This window comes from Pleurodeles waltl, chromosome 3_1 (assembly GCF_031143425.1).
Source record: "Pleurodeles waltl isolate 20211129_DDA chromosome 3_1, aPleWal1.hap1.20221129, whole genome shotgun sequence".
NCBI classification, from domain to species: domain Eukaryota; kingdom Metazoa; phylum Chordata; class Amphibia; order Caudata; family Salamandridae; genus Pleurodeles; species Pleurodeles waltl.
Window position 1 is genome coordinate 8,502,404 of NC_090440.1, and position 16,735 is coordinate 8,519,138.

Consider the following 16,735-nt stretch of genomic DNA (forward strand, 5'->3'; position numbering starts at 1 on the left):
TGGTAAAGTCACATGCAAATTTACCGCTGAGCCAGAGTGGCATGCCATAAACCTAGGGTGAGGAGCTGGCACCAAGTTACCAGGCCTGGACTTTCATTTAATAAATTGATGCATTCTGGGAGCTGTAGTCTTGGCTCACGTGACAGGAACCAGTTTCACTAGTGCACTTGATAAGAGTGATTTGTGAAAGCAAAGTTCAGGATAGAAAGAATTATCCAGCCCCCAAAAATGGCTGGAGTTGTGTTTGTTTCTGCAGGAGGGATCCTGCTGTGTGCAGCATATAACTCTCTCTAGTCTCTTCCCCTTCCCTCACCTTCTACCTCCCCCTCCACCCTCTCACCCTTGTACTGTCCCTTCTTACCTTCTTCCTTCTCCTCTCCTCCTGGTCTTCTCCTCACCGCCTCTACTGCTCTTCACCTCCGGTCTTCTTACCCTCACCTCTTCTCCTCGTTCTCTTCCCTCCTGGTCTTCTTCCCCTCGCCTCTTCTCCTCCTTCTCTTCCCTCCTGGTCTTCTTCCCCTCGCCTCTTCTCCTCCTTCTTTTCCCTCCTGGTCTTCTTCCCCTTGCCTCTTTTCCTCCTTCTCTTCCGCTCCTGGTCTTCTTCGTCTCGCCTCTTCTCCTCCTTCCCTTCCCCTCCTGGTTTTCTTCCCCTCTCCTCTTGTTCTTCACTTCCTCCTTCTCTTCCCTCGTGTTCTTCTTCCCCTCACCTCTTGTTTTTCTATTCCTTCTTCTCTTCCCTCTCTGATCTTTGCTTCACCTCTTCTTCTACTCTTCCTTCTTCTCTTCCTCTCTCCTCTTCTTTTTCTGTTCCTCCTTCTCTTTCCATCCTGTTATTCTTCCCCTCTCCTCTTCTTTTCTTCCTCCTTCTCTTCTCCTCCTGGTCTTCTTCTGCTCTCCTCTTCTTCTTGTTCTCCTCCTTCTCTTCCCCTCCAGGTTTTCTTCCCCTCACCTCTTCTTCTACTCTTTCTCCTTTTTTCCCCCCTCTCCTCTTCTTCTTCTCTTCCTCCTTCTTTTCCCTCCTGGTCTTCTTCCCCTCATCTTTTCTTCTAATCTTCCTCCTTCTCTTCCCCTCCTGGTCTTCTTTCTCTGTCCTCTTCTTCTTCTCTTCCGCCTTCTCTTTCCCTCCTGTTCTCCTTCCCCTCGCCTCTTGTTCTTCTCTCCCCTCCTTCTCTTCCCCTTCTGGTCTTCTTCCTCTTTCCTCTTCTTCTTCTTCTCCTCCTTCTCTTCCCCACCTGGTTTTCTTCCCCTCACCTCTTCTTCTGCTCTTCCTCATCCTCTTCCTCTCTCCTCTTCTTCTTCTCTTACTCCTTCTCTTCTCTTCCCCTCTCCTCTTCTTCTTCTCTTCCTCCTTCTTGTTCCCTCCTGGTATTCTTCCCCTCTCCTCTTCTTCTTCTCTTCCTCCTTCTCTTTCCCTCCTGTTCTTCTTCCCTTCACCTCTTGTTCTTCTCGTCCTCCTTCTCTTCCCCCCTCTTCTTCTTCCCCTCGCCTCTTGTTCTTCTCTTCCTCCTTCTATTCCCCTCCTGGTCTTCTTCCTCTTTCCTCTAGTTCTTCTTCTCCTCCTTCTCTTCCCCACCTGGTTTTCTTCCCCTCACCTCTTCTTCTACTCTTCCTCATTCTCTTCCCCTCTCCTCTTCTTCTTCTCTTCCTCCTTCTCTTCCCCTCTCCTCTTCTTCTTCTCTTCCTCCTTCTCGTTCCCTCCTGGTCTTCTTCCTCTCTCCTCTTCTTCTTCTCTTCCTCCTTCTCCGCCTCTCCTGTTCTTGTTCCCCTCACCTCTTGTTCTTCTCTTCCTCCTTCTCTTCCCCTCCTGGTCTTCTTCCCCTCGCCTCCTGTTCTTCTCTTCCTTCTTCTCTTCCCCTCCTGGTCTTCTTCCTCTCTCCTCTTCTTCTTCTCTTCCTCCTTCTCCGTCTCTCCTGTTCTTATTCCCCTCACCTCTTGTTCTTCTCTTCCCCCTTCTCTTGCCCTCCTGGTCTTCTTCCTCTCGCCTCCTGTTCCTCTCTTCCTCCTTCTCTTCCCTCCTGTTCTTCTTCCCCTTGCCTCTTCTTCCTCCTTCTCTTCCGTCCTGTTCTTCTTCCCCTCTCCTCTTGTTCTACACTTCCTCCTTCTGTTCCCTCCTGTTCTTCTTCCCCTCGCCTCTTGTTCTTCTCTTCCTCCATCTCTCCCTCCTGTTCTTCTTCCCCTCACCTCTTGTTCTTCTCTTCCCTTTCTGGTCTTCTCCCTTCACCTTTTCTTTCTTTCTTTCTCCTTCTCTTCCCTCCTTGTCTTCATCCCCTCACCTCTTCTTCTCTTCTCCTTCTGTTCCCTCCTGTTCTTCTTCCCCTCACCTTTTCTTCTCTTCCCCTCACCTCCTCTTTTTCTTTTCTTCCTCCTTCTCTACCCTCCTGTTCTTCTTCCCCTCACCTTTTCTTCTTCTCTTTCTCCTTCTCTTCCCCTCATTCTCTTCCCTCATGTTCATCTTCCCCAACCTCTTCTTCTCTTTTCCTCCCTCCGCTCCCTTCATCTTTTCTCACCTCCCCTGTGCTATACCCCTTCCTCCTCTCTTCCTCTCTCTTTTTCCCTTTTCCCCTCACTTCTTCCTTTCCCTTCTCATTCCCCCTTTCCTGCCTCCCTTTACCTCTTCATTATTCTTTACTCTTCTTTTCCCTTCTCTTCATCTTTCTCTTCCGGCACTCTTGTCTGATCTCCCTTCCATCCTTCCACTCTCCCTGTCCTTTTCCCTCCTCTGCTCTCCCTCTCCTCTGCCTCACTCTCCTCATCTTTGCACACTCTCCCTCTCTTCCATCGTTTCCTCCCACTCCTCTACTCATCCTTTGCTCTCCCTCTTCCTTCTCCTTTTTCTCTTCTCCCTTTTCCACCTTCCATTCTCTCTTCTCTTTTCCCTTTTCCCTTTTCCCTTCCCCCTCTTCTCTTCTCTTTTCTTCCCTTCCCTTCTCTCTCATCCTCTCCTTCTCTTCTCTTCTCTTCTCTTCACTTAACTTCTCTTCTCTTCTCCCTTCCACCCCTCACCTACAGCAGCTTCCGCCTTCAGTAAGAAACCCAAGTCAGTGGAGGTGTCAGTAGGGAGTGCAGCGGTGTTCGAGGCTGAGACAGAGAAGGCTGGTGTGAAGGTGAAGTGGCAGAAGGATGGCAAGGACCTGGCACCCAGCGACAAGTACCTCATCAAATCTGAGGGCACCAAGCACTCTCTGACCATCAGCAATGTGGTGAAGGAGGACGATGTGGTGTACTCAGCCATCGCGGGGAGCTCCAAGGTCAAGATGGAGCTGAAGGTCACTGAGCCAGGTGAGTGGACCTTGTATCTCCAAGGTCAACATGGAGCTCAAGGTTGTGAAGCCAGGTGAGCCTGACCTTGTATTTCCAAAGTCAAGACAAAGCTCAAGGTCACTAGGTCAGGTAAGTATGTCTATTTTGGTAATAAGACTGCGTGTTTAGAGTGAAGCACCCCCGAGTGTGGGTGACTGAGTAGGTACCACACCACCTGGAAACTGTCGGCCTAACTCCTGGCTAGCCTGCAGCACCCCACCTACCCGGGAAAGGAAGAGGTTATATGTGGCAACCTAAACCTGACTCTCAGATTCCTCAGGGAAGCGGTGGTAAACAGATCATACCCCTTTCTCTCAGTTACACAAGACTCACAAATGCCAAGGCAGGACACAAGATGCAAACTGAATTTCAATGCTTTGATTGAAGAATCTGCATCCTATGGTAAAAGCATGAGCTGCGATAATTAGGCGGATGAAACATAATACAGTGATCATCATTACAATCAGTGTGAAGATACACAACCCCACCATTTTTGTATGATCCTAAAAACCCTAGCAATTCCTACCTACACCCTGTGTCTAAAAACCTGAGAGGATAACGGTGGTAACTCTTCTGCCTGTCCCGATCGATGGAAAGGACCTCAAGCCTATACCTGAAACGGTAGGCAGGGGTCTTCCTGTTGTCTGGATAGCAATTCTGGCAGGTGCTGAAGAATCAGCGAAGCTGTTACTGGAATGGTGTTCGTCCCAGGACGACCATGACTGGAATGCCCTCTGCTCCCCTTAGGCCTATGCGGTGTTTATATAATAAGTCTTGCAGGGTTCTGAGAACAGGCGGAGGTGATATTAGCGACTGGCTCCTGAGCTCCTGAAGCAGCAATACAAGTTGGAATATCATGTACAAACAGGACAACCTTCAACAGGGCACAAAGTCAAATGCATGCAAAGGGCTAATAAAATGTGCGCAGATAACAACTATGTCTTCTCAGAAAGAAGCAGCTGATTACAATTTAAAACAACAAGCTGAAAGTCGGCTGAAAAAATTAATAAACTGTGTCTATGGGGGTCATTACGACCTTGGCAGGCGGCCCCCATTATGACATTCGCGCTGGGCCGGCGGGAATGAGGCCGCAACATAGGAGCTGGCTCCTAATGGAGCCGGCGGTGTTGCGGCCGTGCGACGGGTGCAGTTGTCTATGCAGACAGTGAAAAGCTGGCCGGGGCCCTGTTAGGGGGCCCCAGGGCACCCCTTACCGCCAGCCTCTTCCTGGCGGTGCAAACCGCCAGAAACAGGCTGGCGGTAGGGGGGTCGTAATCCCCAGGGCAGCGCTGCCCTGGCGGATTACATCCGCCGGGGCCATTGTGGCGGTAAACCGCCGGCCACGGCGGTGCGACCGCGGCGCTCCCGCCGCGGTCAAAATACACCGGGAGGCACCGCCAGCCTGTTGGCAGTGCTCCCGTCATTTTGGCCCTGCGGTTATAATACCGCCAGGGTCGTAATGACCACCTATGTGTGTAAGGTACAGGTAACGGGCCTAATGCTAAAATAGGGGTGTCCCACCCAGGCTCGATGGAGAACCCACAACAAGTGTGACTGGGAGGCTCAAATTCAAGATAGAGCTCAAGGTCACAGAGTCAGGTAAGCATGACCTTGTATCTCTAAAGTCAGGATGGAGCTCAAGGTTGCGGAGTCAGGTGAGTATGACCCTGTATCTCCAAGGTCAAGATGGAGCTCAAGGTTGCGGAGTCAGGTGAGTATGACCTTGTATCTCCAAGGTCAAGATGGAGCTCAAGGTCATACGGAGTCAGGTGAGTGTGCCCTTGCATCGTCAAGTTCAAGATGGAGCTGAAGGTCACCGAGCCAGGTGAGTGTGACTTTGTATCTCCAAGGTCAAGGTGGAACTCAAGGTCAAGGTGGAGCTCAATGTCATGGAAACAGGTGAGTAGGTGAGTGTGCCTTTGTATCTCCAAGTTCAAGGTGGAGCTCTAGGTCATGGAGCCAGGTCATGGAGCCAGGTGAGTGTGCCCTTGTATGTCCATGGTCAAGATGGAGCTCAACGTCTTGGAGCCAGGTGAGTGTGACCTTGTATCTCCAAGGTCAAGGTGGAGCTCTAGGTCATGGAGCCAGGTGATGAAGCCAGGTGAGTGTGACCTTGTATGTCCATGGTCAAGATGGAGCTCAAGGTCTAGGTGGAGCTCAATCTCATGGAAACAGGTGAGTGTGCCCTTGTATCTCAAAGTTCAAGGTGCTGCTCTAGGTCATGGAGCCAGGTGAGTGTGACCTTGTATCTCCAAGGTCAAGGTGGAGCTCAAGGTCATGGAGCCAGGTGAGTGTGACCTTGTATGTCCATGGTCAAGATGGAGCTCAAGGTCTTGGAGCCAGGTGAGCGCAACCTTGTATCTAGAAGGTGAAGCTGGAGCTCAAGGTCATGGAGCCGGTGAGTATGACCTTACATCTCGAAGGTCAAGGTGGAGCTCAAGGTCAGGGAGCCAGGTGACTGTGATCTTGTACAGCCCCCCGCCCGCAGCACAAACTCTTTGGCTCGCAGTTCACAGTCCCACAATCTGGATCTGTGAAAGAGCACTCTCTGCAGTTTAGGTGACATTATCATCTATGTGCTCATGGTATTAGCACTGGTACTCATGGCTCATTAATGCTTGGTCTTTACCAATAGGGTGAGCGCTGTGAAGAAGTGCTGTGAGCTTGGCTTGCAGCACTGACATGGGTACATGTTTGTAAAGTTTAATATTTGAGGCTGCCTATAATGCTCCCGGAATGCTCTCTGATTAATGCAAATACTCACAAAAGCCTGAAAGCAAGACTGATGATTCATTGCTTTCAAAATCAAATGTTTCCAAAAATAGCAACCAGAAGAAAAACATTTTGCTAAACTGTGAAAATTTAGATAGTATTTCTTTGTGGCATCTTTTAGTAAAATGTATTTGGTACATCCTAGTATTTAAAAAATATTAATAATGGAAAATTAGTGTAAAAAGAGTGTGGGCAAGATTATGGGAAACAAAAATAAACAACCATTGGCAAAGACAATTGCTCTGGCTGTGGTTGCCAGCCTTTTGGTTTTGGCAATGTGTTTTTTGTAGTGACAGACTTTTTGTAAAACATTACTGTTGTGGGATCTGCTGGCCTCAACATTGTGAAAAAAGCATTGTCTAAAAGCAAAAATGATTGTTTTGTCTTAAATAACACATAGTAGTCCGTGGAACTGAAGGAAATTAGTTTGTGTGCCTTTGTGCTCCTTATGCAAGAGCAGAATGCTGTCACTCACATTCATGTTAACTATAAATATATATTACAAACAAAAAGCCTTGGCTAACGCCAGACCTAATTAGGGGCCCAATTAATAAAGAAAGTCACAGAAGTGCACTCATAGTATGTGTCTTGGCATTATCCCACATTTACAACATTCATGAATTCACAAGTAATTACAGAAGTAGTCCTGGAAACTGTTCACCTTTGTGGCTGTACCTTTGAGTGAGCAAATATGCATTTGTTGTTTGTTGTGCTCATTTAAGAATCAGATGAGCATTTGCAAGTTCACTTTCCATACAACCCCTTTATTCTCTACCCTGGAAAAGGTTTTACTCTTGCCCTTGTCGGGAGTGAACTTCCAAGATGTCCCAGTGTGGTAAGTGATTAAAGAAGTGTAGGAGGCTGTCCTGGTTTGTAGTGGGTACATATGGTACTTACACCTTATACCAGGTCCAGTGAAAGTAGGCAGTGTCTAGAAGCCAAGCTCTCTAGGGGTAGCTGTGGATGAGCAGCCAAGGCTTCTTTAGGAGACATGCAAAGCTCATGCAATACCACTGTAGTCACACAGTACTCACACACATGAAAGAAAACACTTTGTTGTACAAAAATAAAGGTACTTTATTTGTGGAACAAATCACCACAAATTACTAGACAGGTGACTCACCCTTGGAAGGTAAGTAATACACTGAACATATACACTAGTAATCCGAAACAGTAATAGAAAAGGTTAGAAAACAATGCAAACAGTAATAACCAATAGTGACCCTGGGGGGAGCACAAACCATATACTGAAAAAATTGGATGTGAACCAGGTACCCCCACCTATGTAAGTAAAATGTGTAGAGAGGAGCTGGGAGTACTAGAAAAACACAGAGGTAAGTAACACAGTATCCCCCAGTGACCAGGAGTAAATCACTGGAATTTCCCCCAAACCATCCAAAAGGAAGAAAAAGAAGAAAAGATACCCAGACGAGTGGCTTGCAGAGCCCCCCCCCCCCCAAGCCAGTCACACCTATTTCCAAAGTGCTTGCAACAGGGGGTATGATTCTGACATATTTGATACCAAACATGCCCAGGTTTAGCATTACCATTATGTAGCTGGACATAGGTGGTGGCCTATGTCCAGTACATGCATAATATGGCATCCCCGCACTCACAAAGTCCAGAAAAATGGAGCTGGAGTTTGTGGGGGCAACTCTGCTCATGGAGGGGTGCCCTCACACACAGGTACCTGCACCCTGCCCTCTGGGCTAGGACGGCCTGCCACAGGGGTGACTTACAGTGACCTGGTGCAGTGACCTGTAGTGAAAGGGTGCATGCATATGTTTCACCCAGGCTGCGATGGCGGGCCTACAGATAGGGCTCCCTATGGGTGGCACAATATATGCTGCAGCCGATAGGGATCCCCAGGAACCCCAATGCCCTGGATACCTAGGTACCATATACACCAAATGTGGGGTGTAAAGAGTTCCAGTAACCAAGTTTTAAGGAGAGAGCATGATCCCTGGGGTCCTGGTTGGCAGGATCCCAGTGAACACAGTCAAACACACTGTGAAACAGGCCAAAAAGTGGGGGTAACCAAGCTAGAAAGAGGCTCCTTTCCTACAGGAAGAGATGGTAAAAACCCTTAGATGTGAACGTTTGTAGTTTGCTCTCTGATGGGTAGAGGGAATTGCCCAAAAAGGAGGAATCACTTCACTGGGAGGGGGTGGTTGCAACACTGCTCCAGGCGTGGATGAGTAGCAGAGTGACAAGAGGAGAATGCCCTCCATTCTCAGGATTATGGGGCAGGATACCAAACAATTAGGAACTTGGTGCTGCATCCTTGTTAGACCCTGTCCGGAGCATCTGGGCAAACAAGACAGCTGTGAGACTTGGGGTCATTTCCCTCTATTATCCTGAGGCCTGTCCCACTATGGCTCTGCAAACCATGCCAAGCGCCCCTTCAGCACTTGACTCTCAGTTGTAGCAATGAGAGCAGTCACAGGCTTCTCTGTGAGGTATTGTGGGGGTGCTTCAAGCTCAGACCCAGCAGCACAGCAACAGATGAGCACTGGTGCTCACTTTAGCACAGAAAAGAGATGAAAAGAAAAACACTTTAATCTACACACTTAAAATGTAATACAAGTGATGGGAGATGGGATAGAAACACACTGGCGCTTGCGTTACTGCCCACCACCACATCCCTTTTACTGGGAATCCCCCCTCTGGTGAGTACAGACATCTCCTACTAAGTTCTAGAGGTTCTCTTCGGCATCTCTCAGGGCTCAGGTGCAGATTACCCGGTTCAATATGTTGGCGCTCAGGTCCATTGAGTCTCCTTTTGTTCAGTCTCATCTCCTGCCTGTACCTGAGTGTGCTGTGTGTCTGTATCTCAGTGTGCTGTGTGCCTGTACCTGAGTGTGCTGTGTGTCTGTATCTCAGTGTGCTGTGTGTCTGTTTATCAGTGTGCTGTGTGCCTGTACCTCAGTGTGCTGTGTGACTGTATCTCAGTGTGCTGTGTGTCTGTATCTCAGTGTGCTGTGTGCCTGTACCTGAGTGTGCTCTGTGTCTGTACCTGAGTGTGCTGTGTGTCTGTATCTCAGTGTGCTGTGTGTCTGTACCTCAGTGTGCTGTGTGCCTGTACCTGAGTGTGCTGTGTGTCTGGTTATCAGTGTGCTGTGTGCCTGTACCTCAGTGTGCTGTGTGTCTGTATCTCAGTGTGCTGTGTGCCTGTACCTGAGTGCGCTGTGTGTCTGTATCTCAGTGTGCTGTGTGCCTGTACCTGAGTGTGCTGTATGTCTGTATCTCAGTGTGCTGTGTGCCTGTACCTGAGTGTGCTGTGTGTCTGTATCTCAGTGTGCTGTGTGCCTGTACCTGAGTGTGCTGTGTGTCTGTTTATCAGTGTGCTGTGTGCCTGTACCTCAGTGTGCTGTGTGTCTGTATCTCAGTGTGCTGTGTGCCTGTACCTGAGTGCGCTGTGTGTCTGTACCTCAGTGTGCTTTGTGTCTGGATCTCAGTGAGCTGTGTGCCTGTACTTGAGTGTGTTTTGTGTCTGTACCTGAGTGTGCTGTGTGTAAGTACATCAGTATGCTTTGTGTCTGTACCCGAGTGTGCTGTGTGTCTGTACCTCAGAGTGTGCTGTGTGCCTGTACCTGTGTGTGCTGTGTGTCTGTATCTCAGTGTGCTGTGTGTCTGTACCTCAGAGTGTGGGTACAGTCCCATGCTGTGTGTCTGTACCTCAGAGTGTGTCTGTACCTGAGTGTGCTGTGTGTCTGTACCTCAGTGTGCTGTGTGCCTGTACCTGAGTGTTCTGTGTGTCTGTACCTGAGTGTGCTGTGTGCCTGTACGTTAGTGTGCTGTGTGCCTGTACCTGAGTGTGCTGTGTGTCTGCACCTGAGTGTGCTGTCTGCCTGTAGCTGAGTGTCTGCTATGTGCCTGTACCTGAGTGTGCTGTGTGTCTGTATCTCAGTGTGCTGTGGGCCTGTACCTGAGTGTGCTGTGTGCCTGCATATGAGTGTGCTGTGTGTCTGTACCTCAGAGTATGGGTATAGTCCCATGCTGTGTGTCTGTACCTCAGAGTGTGCTGTGTGTCTGTCCCTCAATGTGCTGTGTGTCTGTACCTCAGTGTGCTGTGTGTCTGTACCTCAGAGTGTGGGTACAGTCCCATGCTGTGTGTCTGTACCTCAGAGTGTGCCTGTACCTGAGTGTGCTGTGTGTCTGTACCTCAGTGTGCTGTCTGCCTGTACCTGAGTGTGATGTGTGTCTGTACCTGAGTGTCTGCTGTGTGCCGGTACCTGAGTGTGCTGTGTGTCTGTACCTGAGGGTGTGCTGTGTGCCTGTACCTGAGTGTGCTGTGTGCCTGTACCTGAGTGTGCTGTGTGCCTGTACCTCAGAGTATGGGTACAGTCCCACGCTGTGTGTCTGTACCTCAGAGTGTGCTGTGTGCCTGTACCTGAGTGTGTGCTGTGTGCCTGTACCTGAGTGTGATGTGTGTCTGTACCTGAGTGTGCTGTACCACAGTGTGCTGTGTGTCTGTACTTCAGAGCGTGCTGTGTGCCTGTACCTGAGTGTGCTGTGTTTCTGTACCTGAGTGTGCTGTGTGCCTGCACCTGAGTGTGCTGTGTGTCTGTACCTCAGAGTGTCCTGTGTGCCTGTGTCTGTACCTGAGTGTGCTGTGTATCTGTACCTCAGTGTGCTGTGTGCCTATACCTCAGAGTGTGGCTACAGTCTCATACTGTGTGTCTGTACCTCAGAGTGTCCTGTGTGCCTGTACCTGAGTGTGCTGTGTGTCTGCACCTAAGTGTGCTGTGTGTCTGTGCCTGAGTATGGTGTGTGTCTGTACCTCAGAGTGTGGGTATAGTCCCATGCTGTGGGTCTGTACCTCAGAGTGTCCTGTGGGCCTGTACCTGAGTGTGCTGTGTGTCTGTTCCTGAATGTGCTCTGTGTCTGTACCTGAGTGTGCTGTTTGCCTGTACCTGAGTGCGTTGTGTATCTGTACTTCAGTCTGCTGTGTGTCTGTACCTCAGTCTGCTGTGTGTATGTACCTCAGTGTGCTATGTGTATGTACCTGAATGTGCTGTGTGCCTGTACCTGAGTGGTCTGTGTGTCTGTACCTCAGTGTGCCGTGTGTCTGTACCTCAGAGTGTGGGTACAATCCCATGCTGTGTGTCTGTACCTCAGAGTGTGGGTATAGTCCTATGCTGTGTGTCGGTACCTCAGAGTGTGTTGTGTGCTGTGTGCCTGTACCTCAGTGTGCGTTGTGTCTCTACCTCAGAGTGTGGGTACAGTCCCATGTTGTGTGCCTGTACCTGAGTTTGCTGTGTGCCTGTACCTGAGTGTGCTGTGTGTCTGTACCTCAGTGTTCTGTGTGTCTGTATCTCAGTGTGATGTGTGTCTGTACCTCAGTGTGTGCTGTGTGCCTGTACCTGAGTGCGCTGTGTGTCCATACCTCAGAGCGTGGGTATAGTCCCATGCTGTATGTCTGTACCTCAGAGTGTGGGTAGAGTGCCATGCTATGTGTCTGTACCTCAGAGTGTGCAGTGTGCCTGTACCTGATTGTGCTGTGTGCCTACACCTGATTGTGTGGTGTGTCTGTACCTGAGTGTGTGCCTGTACCTTAGTGAGTACTGTGTGCCTGTACCCAAGTGTGCTGTGTGTCTGTACCTCAGATGGTGCTGTGTGCCTGTACCTGAGTGTGCTGTGTGTCTGTACCTCAGTGTGCTGTGTGTATGTACCTCAGAGAGTGGTTATAGTCCCATGCTGTGTGTCTGTACATCAGAGTGTGGGTACAGTGCCATGCTATGTGTCTGTACCTCAGAGTGTGGGCACAGTCCCATGCTGTGTGTCTGTACCTCAGAGTGTGCTGTGTGTCTGTACCTCAGTGTGTGCTGTGTGCCTGTACCTGAGTGTGCTGTGTGTCTGTACCTCAGTATGCTGTGTGTCTGTACCTCATAGTGTGGGTATAGTCACATGTTGCTCAGAGCTTGGGTACAGTGCTATGCTGTGTATCCATACCTCAGGGCTTGGGCAGAGGCTGTGCGTCTGTCCCTCAGAGTGTGCTGTGTGTCTGTACCTCAGTGTGCTGTGTGTCTGTATCTCAGAGTGTGGGTACAGTCCCACGCTGTGTGTCTGTACCTGAGTGTGCTGTGTGCGTGTACCTGAGGGTGCTGAGTGTCTGTACCTCAGTGTGCTGTGTGTCTGTATCTCAGAGTGTGGGTACAGTCCCACACTGTGTGTCTGTACCTTAGTGTTCTGTGTGCGTATACCTGAGTGTGCTGTGTGTCTGTACCTCAGAGTGTGCTGTGTTCCTGTACCTCAGTGTGCTTTGTGTCTGTACCTCAGAGTGTGGGTACAGTCCCATGCTGTATGTCTGTACCACAGTGTGCTGTGTATCTGTACCTCAGTGTGTTGTATGTCTGTACCTGAGTGTGTGCTGTGTGCCTGTACCTGAGTGAGTACTGTGTGCCTGTACCTGAGTGTGCTGTGTGTCTGTACCTCAGATGGTGCTGTGTGCCTGTACCTGAGTGTGCTGTGTGTCCGTACCTCAGTGTGCTGTGTGTATGTACCTCAGAGTGTGGTTATAGTCCCATGCTGTGTGTCTGTACATCAGAGTGTGGGTACAGTCCCATGCTGTGTGTTTGTACCTCAGAGTGTGCTGTGTGTCTGTACCTCAGTGTGCTGTGTGTCTGTACCTCATAATGTGGGTATAGTCACATGTTGTGTGTCTATACCTCAGAGCTTGGGTACAGTGCTATGCTGTGTATCCATACCTCAGTGCTTGGGCACAGGCTGTGTGTCTGTACCTCAGCGTGTGCTGTGTGTCTGTACCTCAGTGTGCTGTGTGTCTGTATCTCAGAGTGTTGGTACAGTGCCATGCTGTGTGTCTGTATCTGAGTGTCTGAGTGTGCTGTGTGCGTGTACCTGAGGGTGCTGTGTGTCTGTACCTCAATGTGCTGTGTGTCTGTATCTCAGAGTGTGGGTACAGTCCCACGCTGTGTGTCTGTACCTGAGTGTTCTGTGTGCGTATACCTGAGTGTGCTGTGTGTCCGTACCTCAGTGTGCTGTGTTTCTGTACCTCAGAGTGTGGGTACAGTCCCTTGCTGTGTGCCTGTACCTCAGAGTGTGGGTACAGTCCTACGCTGTGTGTTAGTACCTGAGTGTGCTGTGTGCGTGTAACTCAGTGTTGTGTGTCTGTACCTCAGTGTGCTGTGTGTCTGTACCTCAGAGTGTGGGTATAGTCCCATGCTGTGTCACTGTACCTCAGAGTGGGGGTACAGTCCCATGCTGTGTGTCTGTATCTCAGTGTGCTGTGTGTCTGTACCTCATAGTGTGGGTACCGTGCCATGCTATGTGTCCCAGCACTATGTCTGTACCCCAGAAGATGATTTGTGTCTGTGCTTCAGCAGACAGGGCCCTGATGTGGGTTTGTGCCTCAGAGTGTGCTGTATCGTGTGTCTGTACCTGAAAGGGTGATTTGTGTCTGTACTTCAAGACACAGTGCACTGTTGTGTGTCTGTAACACAGAGTGCTCCCTGCTGTGTGGTGTGACTGATGAATTTCAGAGCACTGCCATGTTAAGACTTGACTGTGGAAATGACCCTACTTGCATTGTTGTGTATCTCTAGCTCACAGTCCTAGCACGGAGAGGACCCTGCTGTGTCTCTGTGCCCCCGAGTGTTGACACAGGGCTCTTTTGTGTATCTCTGGCTCACTGTCATGGTACAGAGAGGACCCTGTTGTGTGTCTGGGCCTCAGTGTTGGCACGAGGCTCTGTTGTGTATCTCTAGTTCACAGTCCTGGAACAGAGAGGACTCTGCTGTGTGTCTGTTCCCTAGAGTGTTGGCACGAGGCCCTGTTGTGTATCTCTACCTCACTGTCCTAGCACAGAGAGGACCCTGCTGTGTGTCTGTGCCCCCTGAGTGCTGGCACGAGGTTCTCTTGTGTATCTCTACCTCACAGTCCTGGCACAGGGAGGACCCTTCTGTGTGTCTGTGCCTCAGTGTTGGCACAAGGCTCTGTTGTGTATCTCTACCTCACTGTCCTGGCACAGCGAGGACCCTGCTGTGTGTCTGTACCTCAGTGTGCTGTGTGTCTGTGTCTCAGTGTTGGCACGAGGATCTGTTGTGTATCTCTACCTCACTGTCCTGGCACAGAGAGGACCCTGCTGTGTGTCTGTGCCTCAGTGTTGGCACGAGGCTCTGTTGTGTATCTCTAGCTCACAGTCCTGGCACAGGGAGGACCCTTCAGTGTGTCTGTGCCTCAGTTTTGGCACAAGGCTCTGTTGTGTGTCTACCTCACAGTTCTGGCACAGAGAGGACCCTGCTGTGTGTCTGTGCCTCAGTGTTGGCACGAGGCTCTGTTGTGTATCTCTACCTCACGGTTCTGGCACAGAGAGGACCCTTCTGTGTGTCTGTGCCTCAGTGTTGGCACGAGGCTCTGTTGTGTGTCTACCTCACGGTTCTGGCACAGAGAGGACCCTTCTGTGTGTCTGTGCCTCAGTGTTGGCACGAGGCTCTGTTGTGTATCTCTAGCTCACAGTCCTGGCACAGGGAGGACCCTTCTGTGTGTCTGTGCCTCAGTTTTGGCACAAGGCTTTGTTGTGTGTCTACCTCACGGTTCTGGCACACAGAGGACCTTTCTGTGTGTCTGTGCCTCAGTGTTGACACGAGGCTCTGTTCTGTGTCTACCTCACAGTTCTGGCACAGAGAGGACCCTGCTGTGTGTCTGTGCCTCAGTGTTAGCACAAGGCTCTGTTGTGTATCTCTAGCTCACAGTCCTGGCATAGGAAGGACCCTTCTGTGTGTCTGTGCCTCAATGTTGGCACAATGCTCTGTTGTGTGTCTACCTCACAGTCCTGGCACTGGTTCTGCTGTTTTCTTTTCATGTTCCTTCTCTTTTCTGTTCTAGAAAAGCCTGAGGCCGCCCTGGCCCCCGCCCCCGATGCGCCCTCAGAGACCCCTGCGGCCTCGACCTCGGAGGCACCAACAGAGGCACCCCAACCGGAAGGGACCCCCAGCTCTGAGGGTAAGAGAAGAAGGCAGGGGTAATACAGGCCAGCAGGGGAGGTATAGATGTCAATGTACAGCCCTACTAGAAAGGTAGGAGTAATACAGACCAGCGGGGGTATAGATGTCAGTGTACAGCCCTACTTGAAAGGAAGGAGTAATACAGACCAGCAGCGGGGGTAAAGATGCCAGTGTACAGCCCTACATGAAAGGTAGGAGTAATACAGACCAGTAGGGGGGTATAGATGTCAGTGTACAGCCCTACTTGAAAGGTAGGAGTAATACAGGCCAGCAGGGGAGGTATAGATCGCAGTGTACAGCCCTATTAGAAAGGTAGGAGTAATGCAGGCCACCAGGGGAGGTGTAGATGACCTGTAGACAACCTTACCTGAAAGGCAGGAGTAATAAGGCCCAGCGGGGGAGATATAAGTGACCAGCAGACAGTCCTTATTGAGATGTAGGAGTGATGCAGGCCAACAGGAGTTGTACCTCTGCAGTGACGTTGGCAGAAACCCTGGGGAAGTGGGGGGACAATAACTGACACCCCGAGCACACACAGCAGATCTCTGCAGAGGTGCTTTGGTGGAGGGGTGGCTCCCTTAAAGTGAAAAGTGGGACTTAGATGTGAAATCAAGATATCAAAGGGGCAGAGGAGACCTCGAGTGCGACCTCACTCCCCCAGTGATGGCCCTGATGATGGGGGTACCCTTACCAACTCCTCAGCCTTCTTTGGGGATTGGGGGGCATAACTGCAGGTGTCTTGGGTGAGGCGATAGAAGGGGGTGTGTTAGGGAAAGTCTTTGTTTCTGGAGGGGGGAGGAATGCTGTTCATTTTAGAGGGGGGTAACTAAAGTGTGGGTCTCACTGTGAGTTTGTCTTGCAGCTCCGGCACCCCCCGCAGAGTCTGAGGCCCCCGCGGACCCCATCGGCCTCTTCTTGGAGCGCCCCCAGGATGGAGATGTGGTTGTCGGTGAGTAGCTGTGCTTGACGCCCTCTGGTGCCCCCACAACACCCTGCGAGAACCTCTCACCCTGGCACTGCCCCTCACTCAGGACCAGAGGAGTAGCAGTGTGCCATGGACCCTAGTGTAAGGAAGGAAATTCCCCCCTCGACTGCTCCTTGAACCTTGAAATACAGCAATAATCTGGGGTCACTGGAGGCCTTGGTCCCCTGGTCCCGGTGCCACTGCACCTGCTGCACCAATGGAAGCTACGACCTCTCACTCACACGACCGGTCACTGCAGCTTGAACCCTCCCCAGGGGCCAGAGACCTGGCAGTCCAGAGAGAGACGAGGACCAGAGACCTGGGTGTCCAGAGAGATTTCAAGTTGCTACAGCGGGACAGGGTGGGGGTTGTGGAAGAGGGTTGGGGGGGTGAGGAATGGGTCACACTGAAAGGGAGAGACTGTGTCCAAGCCTGATCGTAAATCACTGATCAGTCCCAAACCACAAGGTTAAAAGCAAGCATTGGCAGAGGCAATCAGTCTCACCTATGGGATGTATGTGTCTAGCCATGCAGTACATTATCCTAGATGCTTTGCTGCCAGGGACTGAAGAGCTACTACACTGGGGCATGCTTTCTGATTCAGGAATACATGCTTGCCTCAGGAAACATACAAGCACTGGCAACACCAACAGATGTGGCATGCATTTGGAGTCGTGAGAAAACCTTTGCAAATACTGCCTCAGTGCAAGAGCACAACAGATTATATTTGGGA

The 16,735-nt window shown here is 50.6% G+C and overlaps 1 protein-coding gene across 1 annotated transcript in view; it reads left to right on the forward strand.

The window, feature by feature from the left end:
• MYBPC3 (myosin binding protein C3) overlaps nucleotides 1–16,735 on the forward strand; it is a 337,466-nt gene that overhangs the window by 32,353 nt on the left and 288,378 nt on the right. Inside the window, exons 2-4 of the mRNA XM_069221629.1 lie at nucleotides 3,010–3,279; nucleotides 14,920–15,036; nucleotides 15,901–15,987. Coding sequence (XP_069077730.1) covers nucleotides 3,010–3,279; nucleotides 14,920–15,036; nucleotides 15,901–15,987 — 474 coding nt within the window. The remainder of the gene's footprint in view (nucleotides 1–3,009; nucleotides 3,280–14,919; nucleotides 15,037–15,900; nucleotides 15,988–16,735) is intronic.